This window comes from Camponotus vicinus, unplaced genomic scaffold (assembly GCF_025532165.1).
Source record: "Camponotus vicinus isolate PSW18456_S1 unplaced genomic scaffold, iyCamVici1.0 SCAF_2, whole genome shotgun sequence".
Lineage (NCBI taxonomy): Eukaryota > Metazoa > Arthropoda > Insecta > Hymenoptera > Formicidae > Camponotus > Camponotus vicinus.
Genome location: NW_028141956.1, coordinates 22,780,931 through 22,796,150, shown reverse-complemented (window position 1 = coordinate 22,796,150; position 15,220 = coordinate 22,780,931). Strand labels below are relative to the sequence as shown.

The 15,220-nt window shown below is 30.0% G+C and overlaps 1 protein-coding gene across 1 annotated transcript in view; it reads left to right on the top strand.

Moving 5' to 3' along the window:
* Positions 1-631: 631 nt before the first annotated feature.
* The window catches only part of LOC145966745 (multicopper oxidase 3), a 50,282-nt gene continuing 35,693 nt past the window's right edge, over positions 632-15,220 (top strand). Inside the window, exons 1-5 of the mRNA XM_083091071.1 lie at positions 632-839; positions 1,424-1,565; positions 3,756-3,885; positions 5,626-5,783; positions 10,807-11,080. Of these exons, the coding sequence (XP_082947197.1) occupies positions 746-839; positions 1,424-1,565; positions 3,756-3,885; positions 5,626-5,783; positions 10,807-11,080 (798 nt within the window). The 5' untranslated portion in view covers positions 632-745. The remainder of the gene's footprint in view (positions 840-1,423; positions 1,566-3,755; positions 3,886-5,625; positions 5,784-10,806; positions 11,081-15,220) is intronic.

The following is a 15,220-nucleotide window of genomic DNA, read 5'->3' as shown; positions in this document are numbered from 1 at the left end:
TTTACAAGATATTTTACGGTTTATGTAAAATTAAGAAATTATTTCAAGCCTCATAACTCAAAGAGTACTTAACGAAAAGGTACTTAATTATAGTGTTTTGGAAAGCTCTCGAGATAAGGTACAAGAATATGCAATGACAAATAGTAGGTTCCATTTAAGAAATTGAAGGTGACCTTCATGTGACCTTCAAATAACTCTTCAAAGTCAAACCAATAGTACCATCTTATGGCCCCCTTGAAACCAAACAACTTTTGTCTGAAACATTTTTCTCTCCCGGGCTTGGTTTTCGAGATATTCGACTGGATGGATTAAAATGGGCCACCCTGTATATATATATATATATATATATATATATATATATATATACAGGGTGGCCCATTTTAATCCATCCAGTATATATATCCATCCATATATATATATATATATGTACATACATTATACATATATGTGTATACATGTATGTATGTTTAGTTATCTCATTTTAATAATGTATCTTAAATGAAAAGTTTATGTTAATAATGCACTTTGTATTAAAATTCGATAAATAATCAACAAGCTAAGATAAAAATATTACTCCTGTGAATAAAAAGTTTAAGTGATAAACTTACAAGTTAGCAGTAGAATTGATAAGTGTACGTTTACGTAAAAATAGTCTTCTAGAAGTGATATTAGTTGTACTGTGAAATTGAAAAAGGAAGTGCACATTAAAACTGTGTTCAGAAAGCATTGGTATTGCAACGTAAACATGCGATTTTTTTGGTTTTATTCTATTATGTCACTATCTACACCAGTAATTATATTGATATTTTTGATAAATATTAATATTCAGTTTTGTGAAGGTAATCGTTTAAGATTTAAACTTTATTTTTAAAATTACATTTGCAAGAAATAAATTCTTCTCGCTACTTTTTCTAATAAACAATAAGTACAAAATTATACTTCACATTAATATAATGGTGTTTGCAATTCATAAAGTTATTCATGTTAAATTAATATATTTCTTTGGACTAGAATTTTATCACTTTTTCATATAAATCATATTAATCTCTTTTTCATTATTCTAAGTATAAAAGTAAGGAAAAATATAAAATAAATTATTCATTTTATATAATAAATTTATTTTAACAATTTTTTTATGGAATAATCGATAAAATTAATTAATCAATTAATAATATATCGATAAAATAATCGATAAAATCAATTAATAATTCTATTTTTACAAAAATATAATTAAAAATTTTCTTTTCTGACAAAATCATGGTTCATTACATACAAATCAATTCTCGTCAAATTATGTGATATTAGAGATGTTATATTAAAATAATCATTTTAAAAATATGAAAAATATATTTTCAATAAATTAACTTAATTTGAACTCGTAATATTATGCAACATTTAAAAAATCTATTATTATATTAAATAGCATCCTCTTTCTGGAGTTCGTCACAGAAATCTACTGCAGAAATATCAACTCCAGAAGAATGTGCACGTGAATGCAAAGACGGAGAGCGACCAAAAACTTGTTATTATCACTTTGTTCTTGAATATTATTCTTCGAATAATCGGTATGTATGTGTGTATATGTGTGTATATTTATGTATATAATTTAATTTTGTATACAAATAAATAATTCAGAGAAAAAATCTAATATTATATTTAATAAATCTTCTAAACAAGAATTATACAAATTAAATAAAATTTAATTTTTGATTATCTTTTTAATTCGCTTACAAAAATACGTTTTATTTATTATATTTTCATTATATTTACCATATAATATCTTAGTAATTTAAATATATTAGATTAAGTAATTTTTGTAATAAGTTAATTATATTTAATGAAGTTAAAAATAAATAATTTCTTCTAAATCTGTCTTTTCATTATTGGAATATTAAAAAACAATTACAATGAGAAGAGTCATGTAGATCTTTATGTCATATAGATCTTTATGTTAAATTCATATATTAATATAAAAACATCAAATATATAACTAAAAACATATATCTTATTTGACTCAATTCTTTACTAAAATGCAAACAATATTTCAACTAGTTTTTACCATTCTTGATATAAAAATGACATATTACTAGAGAGAAACGTAGTTTATACGAATCGAAAAATACTTTTAAGACGATCAGGATTATATCAACTTTTATTCAATCGAGTAATCAATTAATACCAACATCTTTTTTTAATTTACATGACATTTATACATAATGTATTAGATATAAGTTCATATTATTGTTTGCCTTTCGACTGCAAAATATAATATTTATTATTGCGTGCATACTTTTAATTTTGCGTGTAATTGTAATAATAATGATCAAACCTAATGTGCCGAAATATCTATTTTTATTTATATATTTAATGTATTAATATATGTATATATGGATTTAGCACACAGAGACCATACTCTTTTTAACCAATTATATAATTATTTTTTATCAATTATATTTATATTCTATATTTAAAAAGTATAATACAATATTTATTTTATCGACACAAAAAATTATATAAATAGGAAACAGATATTGCTATTTTCTATCTGTTAGTTAATGTCTGGGTAAAACTAATGAAAAGAAGAATAATTTTCGAAGCCTTGCTTATGAATGTAGAAAACGATAAATAAAATATATTTATTGTTATACAAGGTGTTTAATAATGAACCAACGATTGTGAGTGAGTAAGCGCAGTAAATTGAACAAAAAATCCTTTACCATTATGCAATTTTTGTAATAATTAATGAAATATTAAATAAAAGTGATCAGCAAATGAGCGCACATTTCTTGCTATGACTACTGGATGTGCTTTAAGCGTGTCAACAGCGTATATTGCACAAGTTACGAAAAGATAAGAGTCGTAGAATGCACGAACAAACTTTTCGTTGCCATGTGACACTCGTCACAAGAAAACATATTCCATAATTTAGGCATGCCAACGCGTGCCAATTTTTTAATTAATATTTCAATAATTATTGTAAAACTAGTAAAATGATAAAGGACTTTTCTGTTCTTATGTACTGCGCTCCTCACGAACGTTGGTTCAATCTTTATCAAACATACTGTATATGCTATAATTATACAGACTGTCCAATTTTAACTTACTTACATACCGTAATATCTCGAAAACAATGCATTTAAAAAAATGTTTCCAATAAAATTTGTAGAACTTGGAGGAGGAAAAAGATAATGATATTAGTTTAGCCTTGTAGAAGGCTAAAAAAATATGAATTTGCAATGAGCAGATACATATTTTTTCTTAAGATCATGTGTTTTGTTTTCTTTAACACAAATTGATTTCTCTCATTATTCTATGTATAAAAATATTAAGGTAAGATAATCGAAAAATAAATATTTTACATTTTTTAATTTATGTAAAATTATATGTCAACTTAAAATATAAAGTATCTCATAAAATATCTCGTATTTAATTTTTTATTATCTTATCTTTATAACTTTTTACGCGGAATATTGTGAAGAATCGATTATATAGATAAATTAAGGTAGTTATTTATTTATAAAACTTAGGTTAACTTTAGTACCTATATTCAAGATTAAACTAATATCCTTATTTTTTTTCCGCCTCCAAATCATACAACTTTTATTTGAAACATTTTTTTGTTTATGAATTATTATACCTAAGTTAAAATGAGACATTCTGCATATATATTTCTTAGCTTTAAAATAATATTTAAAAATTATATAATTAACAGTAAGTAAGATTATAAAAATGTTTATTTTTTAAATTTATTTCAGTGCATGTGACTTTTGTGAACAACCACTAAATAATTCAGGAATTACTTCATCATGCGAGTGTGTTAAAGGTGATGGATTTGAAAAAACAATATTTTCCATTAATCGTATGATTCCAAGTCCAAGTATCCAGGTATGCAACAAATTTAAACGTAGTATTTACATAATATATAATATATACATTGTATGTATAACATAACATTTTTATAAAAACTTTAATAATATTAATCATCATATCTTAGATATGTTTTGTATTTAAATATCTCTTATATATATATATATATATATATATATATATATATATATATATATATATATATATAACAATATTTTTCAAAAGTACCTTTATTATAATTTAATATTTTTAATGTTAAAATCGAATAAGAATGATGTAGTGCTAACTTCAACATCTTAATTAGATATTTATTTTTTGTTGATCTAATATTCCTTAAATACTTTTTTCAAAATATTTTCTTTTTTTTAAACATGATGTACCTAATTTAACCAATCACACTTGTTGCGATAATATTGACTTATGACGGACAATTACAATACATCTAATTAAAGAGTTATATAAATAAATGTTAAAAAGATTAAAAAGTTAAAAGTTTTAAAGTATTTTGTTCAATAACTTTTAAATGTCATGATAAATATCATGATAAATATTAAAAACACATCTGATATTTTTATTTTGATCCCCAAAATTGTTTATATAAAATTCGTTGTTAAGTGAATTTATAAGAAGAAAATTGCATATTAATATTTAATTATAATACTTAATAATAATATTTAATAACAAATTATTAGTAATTGCATATTAATAATTTATCAATAATAATCTTTAACTCTTTTTTTTATATAAAAAGACAGATTTTCATATATTCTAAAGTTGTTTATTATTACAACACTGATCTTAATAATTTAAAATAAGATTAAAAAGTTCTATACAATAAGAAATACTCATTGAAAAAAATAATTGATAATGTAACATTGCACAAATATTATTATATACAATCATATAGCAATACTTTATTCTTTATTTAACAATTAATTGAATTCCTATAAAGAATTAAAATAAAAATTTTAATATAGTTAAATCCAGACAATTTTATCTTGGATATCTTTTTGGTATCCTTTTAATATTATATTGTACATGTACATTTTTGTATTTTTATTAATATTATATGAGAAAGTAGCACATTTGTCAACTTGTGTTATTATTAACGTTTCTTGAACGTTTTCGAGATCGAGATCGTTCCGCATTCGATCACAAAATTATTTCTCTCATATCATTTTATGTATTCCAAACATGAGATTCTCATTAAACATATTTTGTATATTTATACATTGTATTCATAATTAAAATTTTATTATTAATATTTTATTATTAGATTATTAAGAAAACATTTATGTTTTCAAATCCCATATTAAATTATATACTTTTTCAATAATCACTATGAATATTAAGAAATTAGAGAAATATTAAAATATACGAATGTATATACAAGGTGTCAGGAAATTTTTCGCAGTCCCGAAGTATGAAGGTAGATTGGCTCAAATTAAGAAGGAAGGTCTTCTACTGTTTTTCGATATTTGCAATAATTAACGAAAAATTAATTAAAGAAGATCGGCCAATGCGCGTGGCTAGAAGTGCGTGGCGGTGAAGGCGGTCTCACTATAACATAACGGCGGCGCGCGGCGAAGCGGTGATTGGGGAGGGGAAGAGCCTTCGCCGCGCGCCTACACACTCATCGCTCCTCCCCTCTCTAATCTCCCCCCCCATCTCTTTCACACTTCGGGACTGCGAAAAATTTCCTGACACCCTGTATATTAATTATAATTTACATAAATATATATAAATATGTTTATCAAGGTTTGCAAAAATGATTATCTTATCATTGACGTACAAAACGATGCTGAAGGTCTTGAAGCGAGTATACATTGGCATGGAATATTTCAAAATGGGTATCAATATTTTGATGGTGTACCATTTGTAACGCAATGTCCAATTTTGTCATCTAATACCTTCAGGTATATAATAAATATAATTCAATATTAATTTTGTAATATTAATTTTAAATATTCTTCTTTTTATTTTATATAATTTAAGGGATTAATCACATGATATTCGTTTATAGACTTCTCTAAGGTCATTTCGAAACGAAAATTATAATAAAAATATAAAATATTGAGGTTAAGGCTATAATAATAAGTGATAAATGTTTAAAATTAATTAAAATCTGGTCAATCAAATTGTTCAAAGTCCGCGTATTCAAAAACAATGTACCATACAAGTATAGTACAAAAATATTTTCAGGTATTAGTTCTTTTACCAATATTGAAAAAATTTTGTATAGAATGTTATTAGTATTTTGATACTTAAGCTTTGGCTTACAATTATAATTAATCCTTCGAATTATAAATAATAATAATAATAATAAAATAGTAAAAGTAGTAATAATAATAATAATAATAATGATAATGATAATAATAATAATAATAATAATAAATCTTATGAGATATTTATCTCGAACACATGTGATGCGCCTCAAATTGTCAAAATTATATGAAATTGTTATAAAAGTTGTCATGTACAAATAAAATTTTTTCGTACATTAAGATGTACAAATCAATATAAATTATGAATTATTTCATTATTAAATTGTTTATTTATTTATTATTTATTTTATGATGCTGTTATATTTTATTATGTATTATTTTTTACTGTCAAGTTGTTTTGTATATTTTTACTATATGTTACTTGTATACAATGCATTTCATGTGACAGATTGGACAATTTGATATGTATATGATTTTAACGTTAACATCTCATAAAATTTATATGTTGCTATTATTCATAATATTCATGATAAATCATAACTAATTGTAAAACTGTAATTGTAATTTAAAAATCATAATTTCAAAAACATTGTGTAATGTACCATACATGAATATGCAAATTTTTGATAATTTATGATTTTGTGTGCGTGCGTGCGTGCGTGCGTGCGTGCGTGCGCGCGCGCGCGCGTGTGTGTGAGTGTGAAAGTTCTCTGTACAATAGAGACAAAAGGATTCTGTCCCTTTGACATTCCTATGATATAATTAATGTCTTTAAACTTTCTCTGCTATAAGTATATGTACACACACTGACAGGAATGGTGTCCCAATATGCTTGTGTGACACTCACTGACGTCACACTCACACAAGCGAAGCGCGCATATACGCGGGCCGGGCAGCGAGAGAAAAAGTGGGGATAGAGTAGTGGGGGGCATTCCGATGTTGCGTCCTTCGCGCACGGCACAAGAGCGAGAAAGAAAGCACTATAAGACGTGATACCGAGTTAGAGGTGTCCGATAGCCGTCTCTCTCGCTCGACGCTCGAACGAGAGAGTGCGAGCGAGACAGCTATATACCGCGCGGGACACCGCGCTATTTCTATACGTGTCTCTTGCGCTCTAGTATCGATATGCGTACTTTTCTTTTCTTTCTTTAAGAAATGCGGCTTAATCACGTGCACTAAAGGTCGGCATTCATTTCTATTAAATTAAATAATAATTAAATTATATGAAAAGGTAAAATTTAATGAATAAATTCTTGGCTCGCGTACGTGCGCGCTTCGCGTGTGTGCGTATGACGTCGACCGTCCACACATACATACTGGGGCATCATTCCTGCCGGTGTGTGTACATGTATGTATGTTTATTTTTTGTAATAATAGATTCCCAAAATGCTTATCGTCTGATAGTAAATCAGTCTAAAATACACATAAAATATTTGTGCCATGCTCACAAGAAAGTTACCCGAGATCTTAGGATTTTCTTTCATAAGTTTTTATTGTAGCGAAAATGTTGAGATATAAAAAATTGGGTAATTGTTTATTTATACGGACCACTTCCCGATTTCAATAATTCTCACATATGTTATCAAGATCATCACTCTGAGTAATGTTGTGAAGGTTTTAGTCGGCGGTTATTGTTTATTAAAAAGTTATAAACAAAAAATGTCTAATGAATAATATGTAATTTTATGACACCGTATATAAACTATGTTGTCGTTTGATATTGTTTACCTTTCTCAAATTGAAATCAGATAGTGGAACAATGATAGGCTTCTATGTTTTTGATATTTCTTATGATTTCTTATGACTTATGATTTCTTTGAAAATATTTAAGAAAAGGTGAGTTAGTACAAGACAGATTGTTGTACAGTTAACATGAAGTTTTACGAGTTTCTCGCTTTAACAACAAAATGTGATGAGTTATTAAATTATTTGTGCGCGAAAAATGTTACATTTGTAACTTTCTATGCAAAGTGAAGTGTATCCCACATCACAAACACGGGGAGCGCCTTATTTGACCACGTTAATATTGACCACGATGATATTGATCACGTTGATATTGACCATGTTGATATTAACCACGGTGCGATTGACCACAGTCCCGATTGACCACAGTCCCGATTGACCACCGTGATATTGAACACCGTGATATTGACCACGGTGATATTGACCACGTTGCGATTGTCCACCTTACCTACCAGCGAGGTGGTTGCGGGAGGGGGGGCAGAAGGCACCCCCCGCGTGTGTGTGTGTGTGTGTGTGTACATATGTGGTCAATATCACCGTGGTCAATATCACGGTGGTCAATATCACGGTGGTCAATATCACGGTGGTCAATATCACGGTGGTCAATATCACGGTGGTCAATATCATCGTGGTCAATCGGGATTGTGGTCAATTGGGACTGTGGTCAATCGGGACTGTGGTCAATATCAACGTGGTCAATTTTAACGTGGTCAAACGGGTCCCACTCCAAACACGGGTTGGGTTAGGTTATATCTTCTGAAAGTCGAGCCTCCCACAAGGGGGCGGAACACACTGTCCACGCATGTACTTTCCAAGATGAAACAAAATTCACTTAATCTTGACCTCCCGTAGAAAAAGTAATAAGGTTTTAAAAAGGACCTGATTAATATGCCTTAAAATTAACTGGGCCCTACTAGGTATAGAACGCTTGGACCCTACATGGCTTGTAACAAATGGCGCTTTAGGGCCTGATAGGGAAATATTATCAGGACCCTATATGGAAACACTATCAGAACCTCATAAGAAAATTTTATACTGTCCGCAATTGATATTCATTTCTGCATGGATATTTATTCTGTCTTCTACGATACATGAGAATTCATCATAAAGAAAAATTAACCGTCTGCGGTTAATTTTCGGAGCTCTAGGGCTTCTCTCGCAAAAAATAGAAGAGATGCGGCTATAACAGTCTTCGAGCTAATGCGCTTTTTGACCGATAAACCGTGACTCGCGAGACCTGTGCCGCTTTATATACTGTCTTAGATGGATTCTACTTTCGCGTTAGGCTTTCTCCCTTTCGCCACCTAGCGGCGATAATGTATATGTATATCTATGTATCTAAAAATTTTTTTATTTTGTATAATGAAAAGTATGAAATAAATAAGATATTTTTAATAGAAATTCTTTGTTTATTAATGTTATTATTAGTGCAATATTATTAACTTCTTTTGAGTTTTTTATAAATTGGTACTACATGAATTCTTCATTTTAAAAATACGGCACAGTTAAAAAATCCTTACAAGGGCCTTCTTAGTTATTTTTATTAAAGCCTGAGTTCCAAAATTAATTAATAAAATAATTTAATAAAACCTTAAATTAAACTGTAAATTAAACATCGGATAATTATTAGTTTTTTTAATTATATGTCCTTAGTAATATTTAATAAGGCCTTATATTGATGATGATAGGATGTCCTTTTCTATGGCATCTCTACATTATCCTTATCAGGGCCAATAGTTTCATGTACTAGCCCTAATAATTTTCTACACGGGCTCTATTAACCCCTTTGCCTACAATATCATGTAAGACTCGTGGTAAGAAAATCGGGCCAAACATAAGAACCACGGGTGAGGATCGTGGTACGTTGATCGAGCCAAACGTAAACAACACGTGTCAGGCTCGTGGTTTGTAGATCGGGCCAAATGTAAACAATACGGATCAGGCTATTGGTTAATTGTCGTTAATGTCTTTCTGTCTCAGTTACATGTTATTCTTGGCCATATTGCTTTCGCCACGTGCTTTCGCACGTTCAAATATATTTTCTTAAAAATATTGGAAGAAATGTGTGCGATTGGCACAATTTCGAGCGCTCGGCCGAACCGTTAAATGGCTCGACGCGTGACCGACCTTGCTGTTGATTGTGGCACGCGCCGTCGGAACTTAAATCGTAGGGCAAGAGGTTAAGAGTAAATTTTGCTTCATCTTAGGAAGTACATGCATAGGTACAGTATATTCCGCCTTCCTGCGGGGGCTTTACTTTCAGAAGATATAACCTAACCCAACCTGTGTTTGTGATGCGGAATACACTTCACTTTGCATAGAAAGTTACAAATCTATGTGAAATTATGCAACAATTGACTTTTCTTTCGATAAATGTATTAATGAACTTATGAAACTTCTTCTGTTTATATCTTTTTAATAAACAATGACCGCTGACTAAAACCTTCACAACATTACTTAGAGTGATGATTTTGATAACATATATGAGAATTATTGAAATCGGGAGGTGGTCCGTATAAGTAAATAATTACCTTTAAATAATAATAATCAGGAGAACGGCCAAAGCGGTGGGCGGAGCTTATTCATCAACGTAACGCTGGAGTGCTGCGCGCCGCTATCATGTTTTAGAAAGCGTTCCACCCGCCGCTTCCCCGCGCGCCTAGTATCAAGTTACAGTGGGACGGTACCTTTCTCGCCGCGCGCTTCTAGTTACGCGCATTGGTCGATCTTTTTAAATTAATATCTCGAAATTTTAAAATCTCGTGATTTTTTGCAAAATAATATAAGATTTTTTAGTTCAGTTTAACGAAATCTATTTATGATTTTTCTTTGTTACACATTACCGGAAACATCCTGCAGTGTTAATTCTGAACAAAATTTAAATTGTAAATTAAAATTACAAAATTTCATCTCCTTTCTTAGGCTTTTTTTTAAATATTCTTTAGTATTATTTTTGAAATTTTTTTTCTAGGTATCAATTTATGGTAAAAAATTCAGGTACACATTTCTATCATTCACATATATCGGTGCATATGATAGATGGACAGTACGGATCTCTTATCGTACGCGATCCGCCACAATTAAATCCTCATTACGGATCGTACGATCAGGATCGTCTGGAACATGTGATTATTATTAGCGACTGGATGCATGAATTATCGTTAGAACGCATTCCTGGTCGTTATAGAAGTAAATCTGGCCAAATTCCGGACAATTTTTTAATCAATGGCAGGGGAAATTGGACGGTAAGAAAAATTTCAGTTCGTTGGAAACATGGTAAGATAACAGTTCGAAAATTTGAGAGAATTATAATATACTGCTCAACAAAATCATCGCATGGGTAACTTCATATCAAAATTTCGCACAGGTCCTAATACGCAAAGCTGTGCCAAAAATTATCGTATTTCAATAACTTTTTTTTCTAGAATAAAGCCTCTACTTTAAAAAGTTGGCTAGATTTTTAATTTATCTTTCCCTCTTTCACCATCTTTTCAAAAGTAAAGATGTGTTTTGTATCCAAAAAGTTACATAGCTTTATGCATTCTTCGGAATGGAATCAATTTATTCTCGTATATTTTTTGATAACTATCGTAAATATGAACTTTTCTTTATCAATTAAAAGAAATGAAGTTAGTACGACTTTTCTTCGCGAAGTAGTGGCGTTAAAATGTCCATTTACATTTAAAAATGTATATTTTTGTTCAACAATAGACAACATTTGCATTACCCGGTGCTCACCGAGGAAGTTGCTAATCGGATTTGGCGTATATGTGTATGTGCATGCGTGTGCGTGTGTGCGCGTGCGTGTATGTCACGGTAGAAATAAAGCACTCCCGGAATATTTAGTGATTCCAAACTTCTCAGCAAAGTGTCACCAGATTGGCAGCAGATTCGATCAGAATCCCACAGCAGAGCCATAGCCATCTGTATTCGCATTGAGCTTGTGTTCTGGCGACAGAGTCTGTAAAACATAACTTGACAACAAATTGTTGGCAGAAACCGAGCAGAATCTGCGCACGCAATCTGATGGCAAATTTATAGCAGAAATTGAACAAAATTTGCGCTTACTTAGATTAAAGTTATATAAATGCAATAAAATTGATTATTACAGGTGTTGCAAATAAGAGTATCGGCGAGTTATCGGTTAATTACAATTTTCTTCTATTAGGTGTATAACTAAGTTCCCGCCGTTTTCTTATTTGAAAAATGCATTTATTTCAATAAGAAAATAAATTAATATATTAATCAAAATATAATCCATTGTTTTTATGACTTTTTCCCATCTTTTTTGTAAAAGTTGGATTACGCGACGATAGAATGACTTGTTTTTTGAAGCAATCCATTGATCGACGCATTTTTGGACTTCTTCGTAATTGGAGAAGTGTGTATCGGCGAGCGCGTGTTGCATTGATCGGAAAAGGTAATAATCCGATGGGGCCAAATCTGGAGAATAGGCTGGTGCGGGAGAATTTCGCATTCAAGCTCCAATAGTGTTTCTTTTACGATTCTTGCAACATGAGGTCGCGCGTTGTTATGCAAAAGAATCACTTTACGTCGATCACTGGCCTTTTTCACATCAATTCATCATTCAATCGGTATAATTGTTGTTGATAGCGGTCAGCCGTGACTGTTTCAGAAATCAATTAATGAGTTTCAGCTACAGTTTTATTTAAATCAAAGTAGTGAAGAAGTACATGTCGAAAAAACAACTTATCTCGTTTCATTTTGAATCAATTCAAAAAATATCTCTTTCACAAAAAATGAATCTTTGCACACTCAATTTTATCTACAAATGCCTAACTTCACTACATTTGCAGCTAGAGCCATCTAATTATGAGCGGCGGGAACTTAGTTATACTCCTAATAATATGACATATAATGTAACATATATGTTATATCGTAATTATATCATAGGTTAAATCTTACATAGCGAAGGACTAGTTTAATTAAATTAAATTAATAATAAAGTAAATGGTAAAAGTAATTAAATTTAACTTATAAAACTTGAGATATAATTTATTTAGAATTAAATTCTTGCTTTATGCTTCAAATTGACAGTAAATGAATAATTTTCCATTTATCATATTGACTCCAATCAGTTTAATATTCTGAATCTTATCTGCTTGTATCAGATATCAGAAATTAAAGTGATAATTACTATATTTTTGATCTTTTATTAATAATCGTGACTTTATATATATTTCTAACAGAAATTAGATTACAAGAAAGTACATTACATAGCAGTAAGCGAAGTTCTGCTTCTTCAATCTACTATCAGATATTGTGTGCGAAATTCTGCTCGATTTCTATCAGCAAATTGCATCGCGCAGATTTTGCTTGATTTCTGCTGCCAATTTGCTATGATAATTCTGTGCCAATCCTGCTCGGTTTCTGCTAGTGTCCTATTATAAAATTATGTCAGCAGATTTTGTTACATTTCTGCTAATTTTATTATCTGATAATAGATTTTGCATTCAATCTGCAGTCTTTCTGCTGACAATAATTTGTAGCAGGCACTTAGTAAAATCTGTATTAGAGCAGATTTGATTAACTAGGTCTCTCTGTCATGTGTGCGTCTGCGTGCGTTTATGCATGTGTGTATGCGTGTGTGTATACACACACACACACGCACGCACGCACACGCGCATGCACGCACTCACACACACGCACGCCCACATACACACATACGCCAAATCCGATAAGCAACCTTCTTGTGGTGGGCATCGTGTAATGTTAATGTTGTCGGTTGTTGAATAAAAATATATGGATACTTTAATACATCATTATTCCGCGAAAGAAAATCGTACTTCATTTTTTTTTAATTTTTATGAAGAAAAATTCATATTTTACGATAGTTATCAAGAAATTTATGAGATAAATTAATTCCATCCCGTAGAGTTCCACACAGCACGAAGGGCTATTTGCCGACTGATAGTCAACATTTTTTAGTCAACTTGAAGTCGTCTTTTTAAGTCGACGTTCAGTCAACTATTTCTGGTACGGTTTATTGTCGACTTTAATTATCAACTATGAGTCGACTTAAGGTCGACCATTTTCAGAAAATTAAAAGTCGCATTCCAGCAAAGCGAAAAGTCGATGAAATTAGGCATTTTCAAGGACTTGGTTGAGTTAATTCGTTATTCTTTAATTGTATTATATGTAACAATGTTATACAGGGTTTGTCAAAAGTGTGGAAACCCCTAAATATCTCACAAACGGTGCATTTTAGAAAAAAATGTTTCAGGCAAAAGTTGTTTGGTTTCAAAGGGGCCATAAGATGGTACCATTGGTTTGACCTTGAAGAGTCATTTGAAGGTCACGTGAAGGTCACTTCAATTTTTTTAAATGGAACACCCTATATATTTTTGCACACTCTTGTAGCTTATCTCGAGAGCTTTCCAAAACACTATAATTAAGTACCTTTTCGTTAAGTACTTTTTGAGTTATGAGGCTTGAAATAATTTCTTAATTTTACATAAACCGTAAAATATCTTGTAAAATATTCATTTTTCGATTATCTTACCATAATACTTTTATGTAGAAAATAATGAGAGGAATCAATTGGTGTAAAGAAAACACATAGTTGTTTTTAAGAAAAAATATGGAATTTGCAATTAACAATTCCATATTTTTTCTTAAAAACAACTATGTGTTTTCTTTACACCAATTGATTCCTCTCATTATTTTCTACATAAAAGTATTAAGGTAAGATAATCGAAAAATGAATATTTTACAAGATATTTTACGGTTTATGTAAAATTAAGAAATTATTTCAAGCCTCATAACTTAAAAAGTACTTAACGAAAAGGTACTTAATTATTGTGTTTTGGAAAGCTCTCGAGATAAGCTACAAGAATGTGCAAAAATATATAGGGTGTTTCATTTAAAAAAATTGAAGTGACCTTCAAATGACTCTTCAAGGTCAAACCAATGGTACCGTCTTATGGCCCCTTTGAAACCAAACAACTTTTGCCTGAAACATTTTTTTCTAAAATGCACCGTTTGTGAGATATTTAGGGGTTTCCACACTTTTGACAAACTCTGTATAATTAAAGTATAATAAAACCTACACGGAAAAAATTTATCCAATAGATATCTAATAAATGTCTAAATGTCTATATGAGGTCCATATCCTCTATAGATAACTAGTAGATGTATATATCCACATATCTACATTCACACACAAAAAATATGGACCACTAAATTTTAGCACAATTTTTTAATATCTTTTAATAACATTAAATCAGCGAAAAATCATCCTATTAAGATGAAATAAAACTCAAATTAAAACTTGAACATTTCTTTTAAAAAGCAAAAACACAAATTTGAGTTACAAAAAATATTTTAAAACGACGGACGTTGAAGATAGACTTTGAGAAATGAGA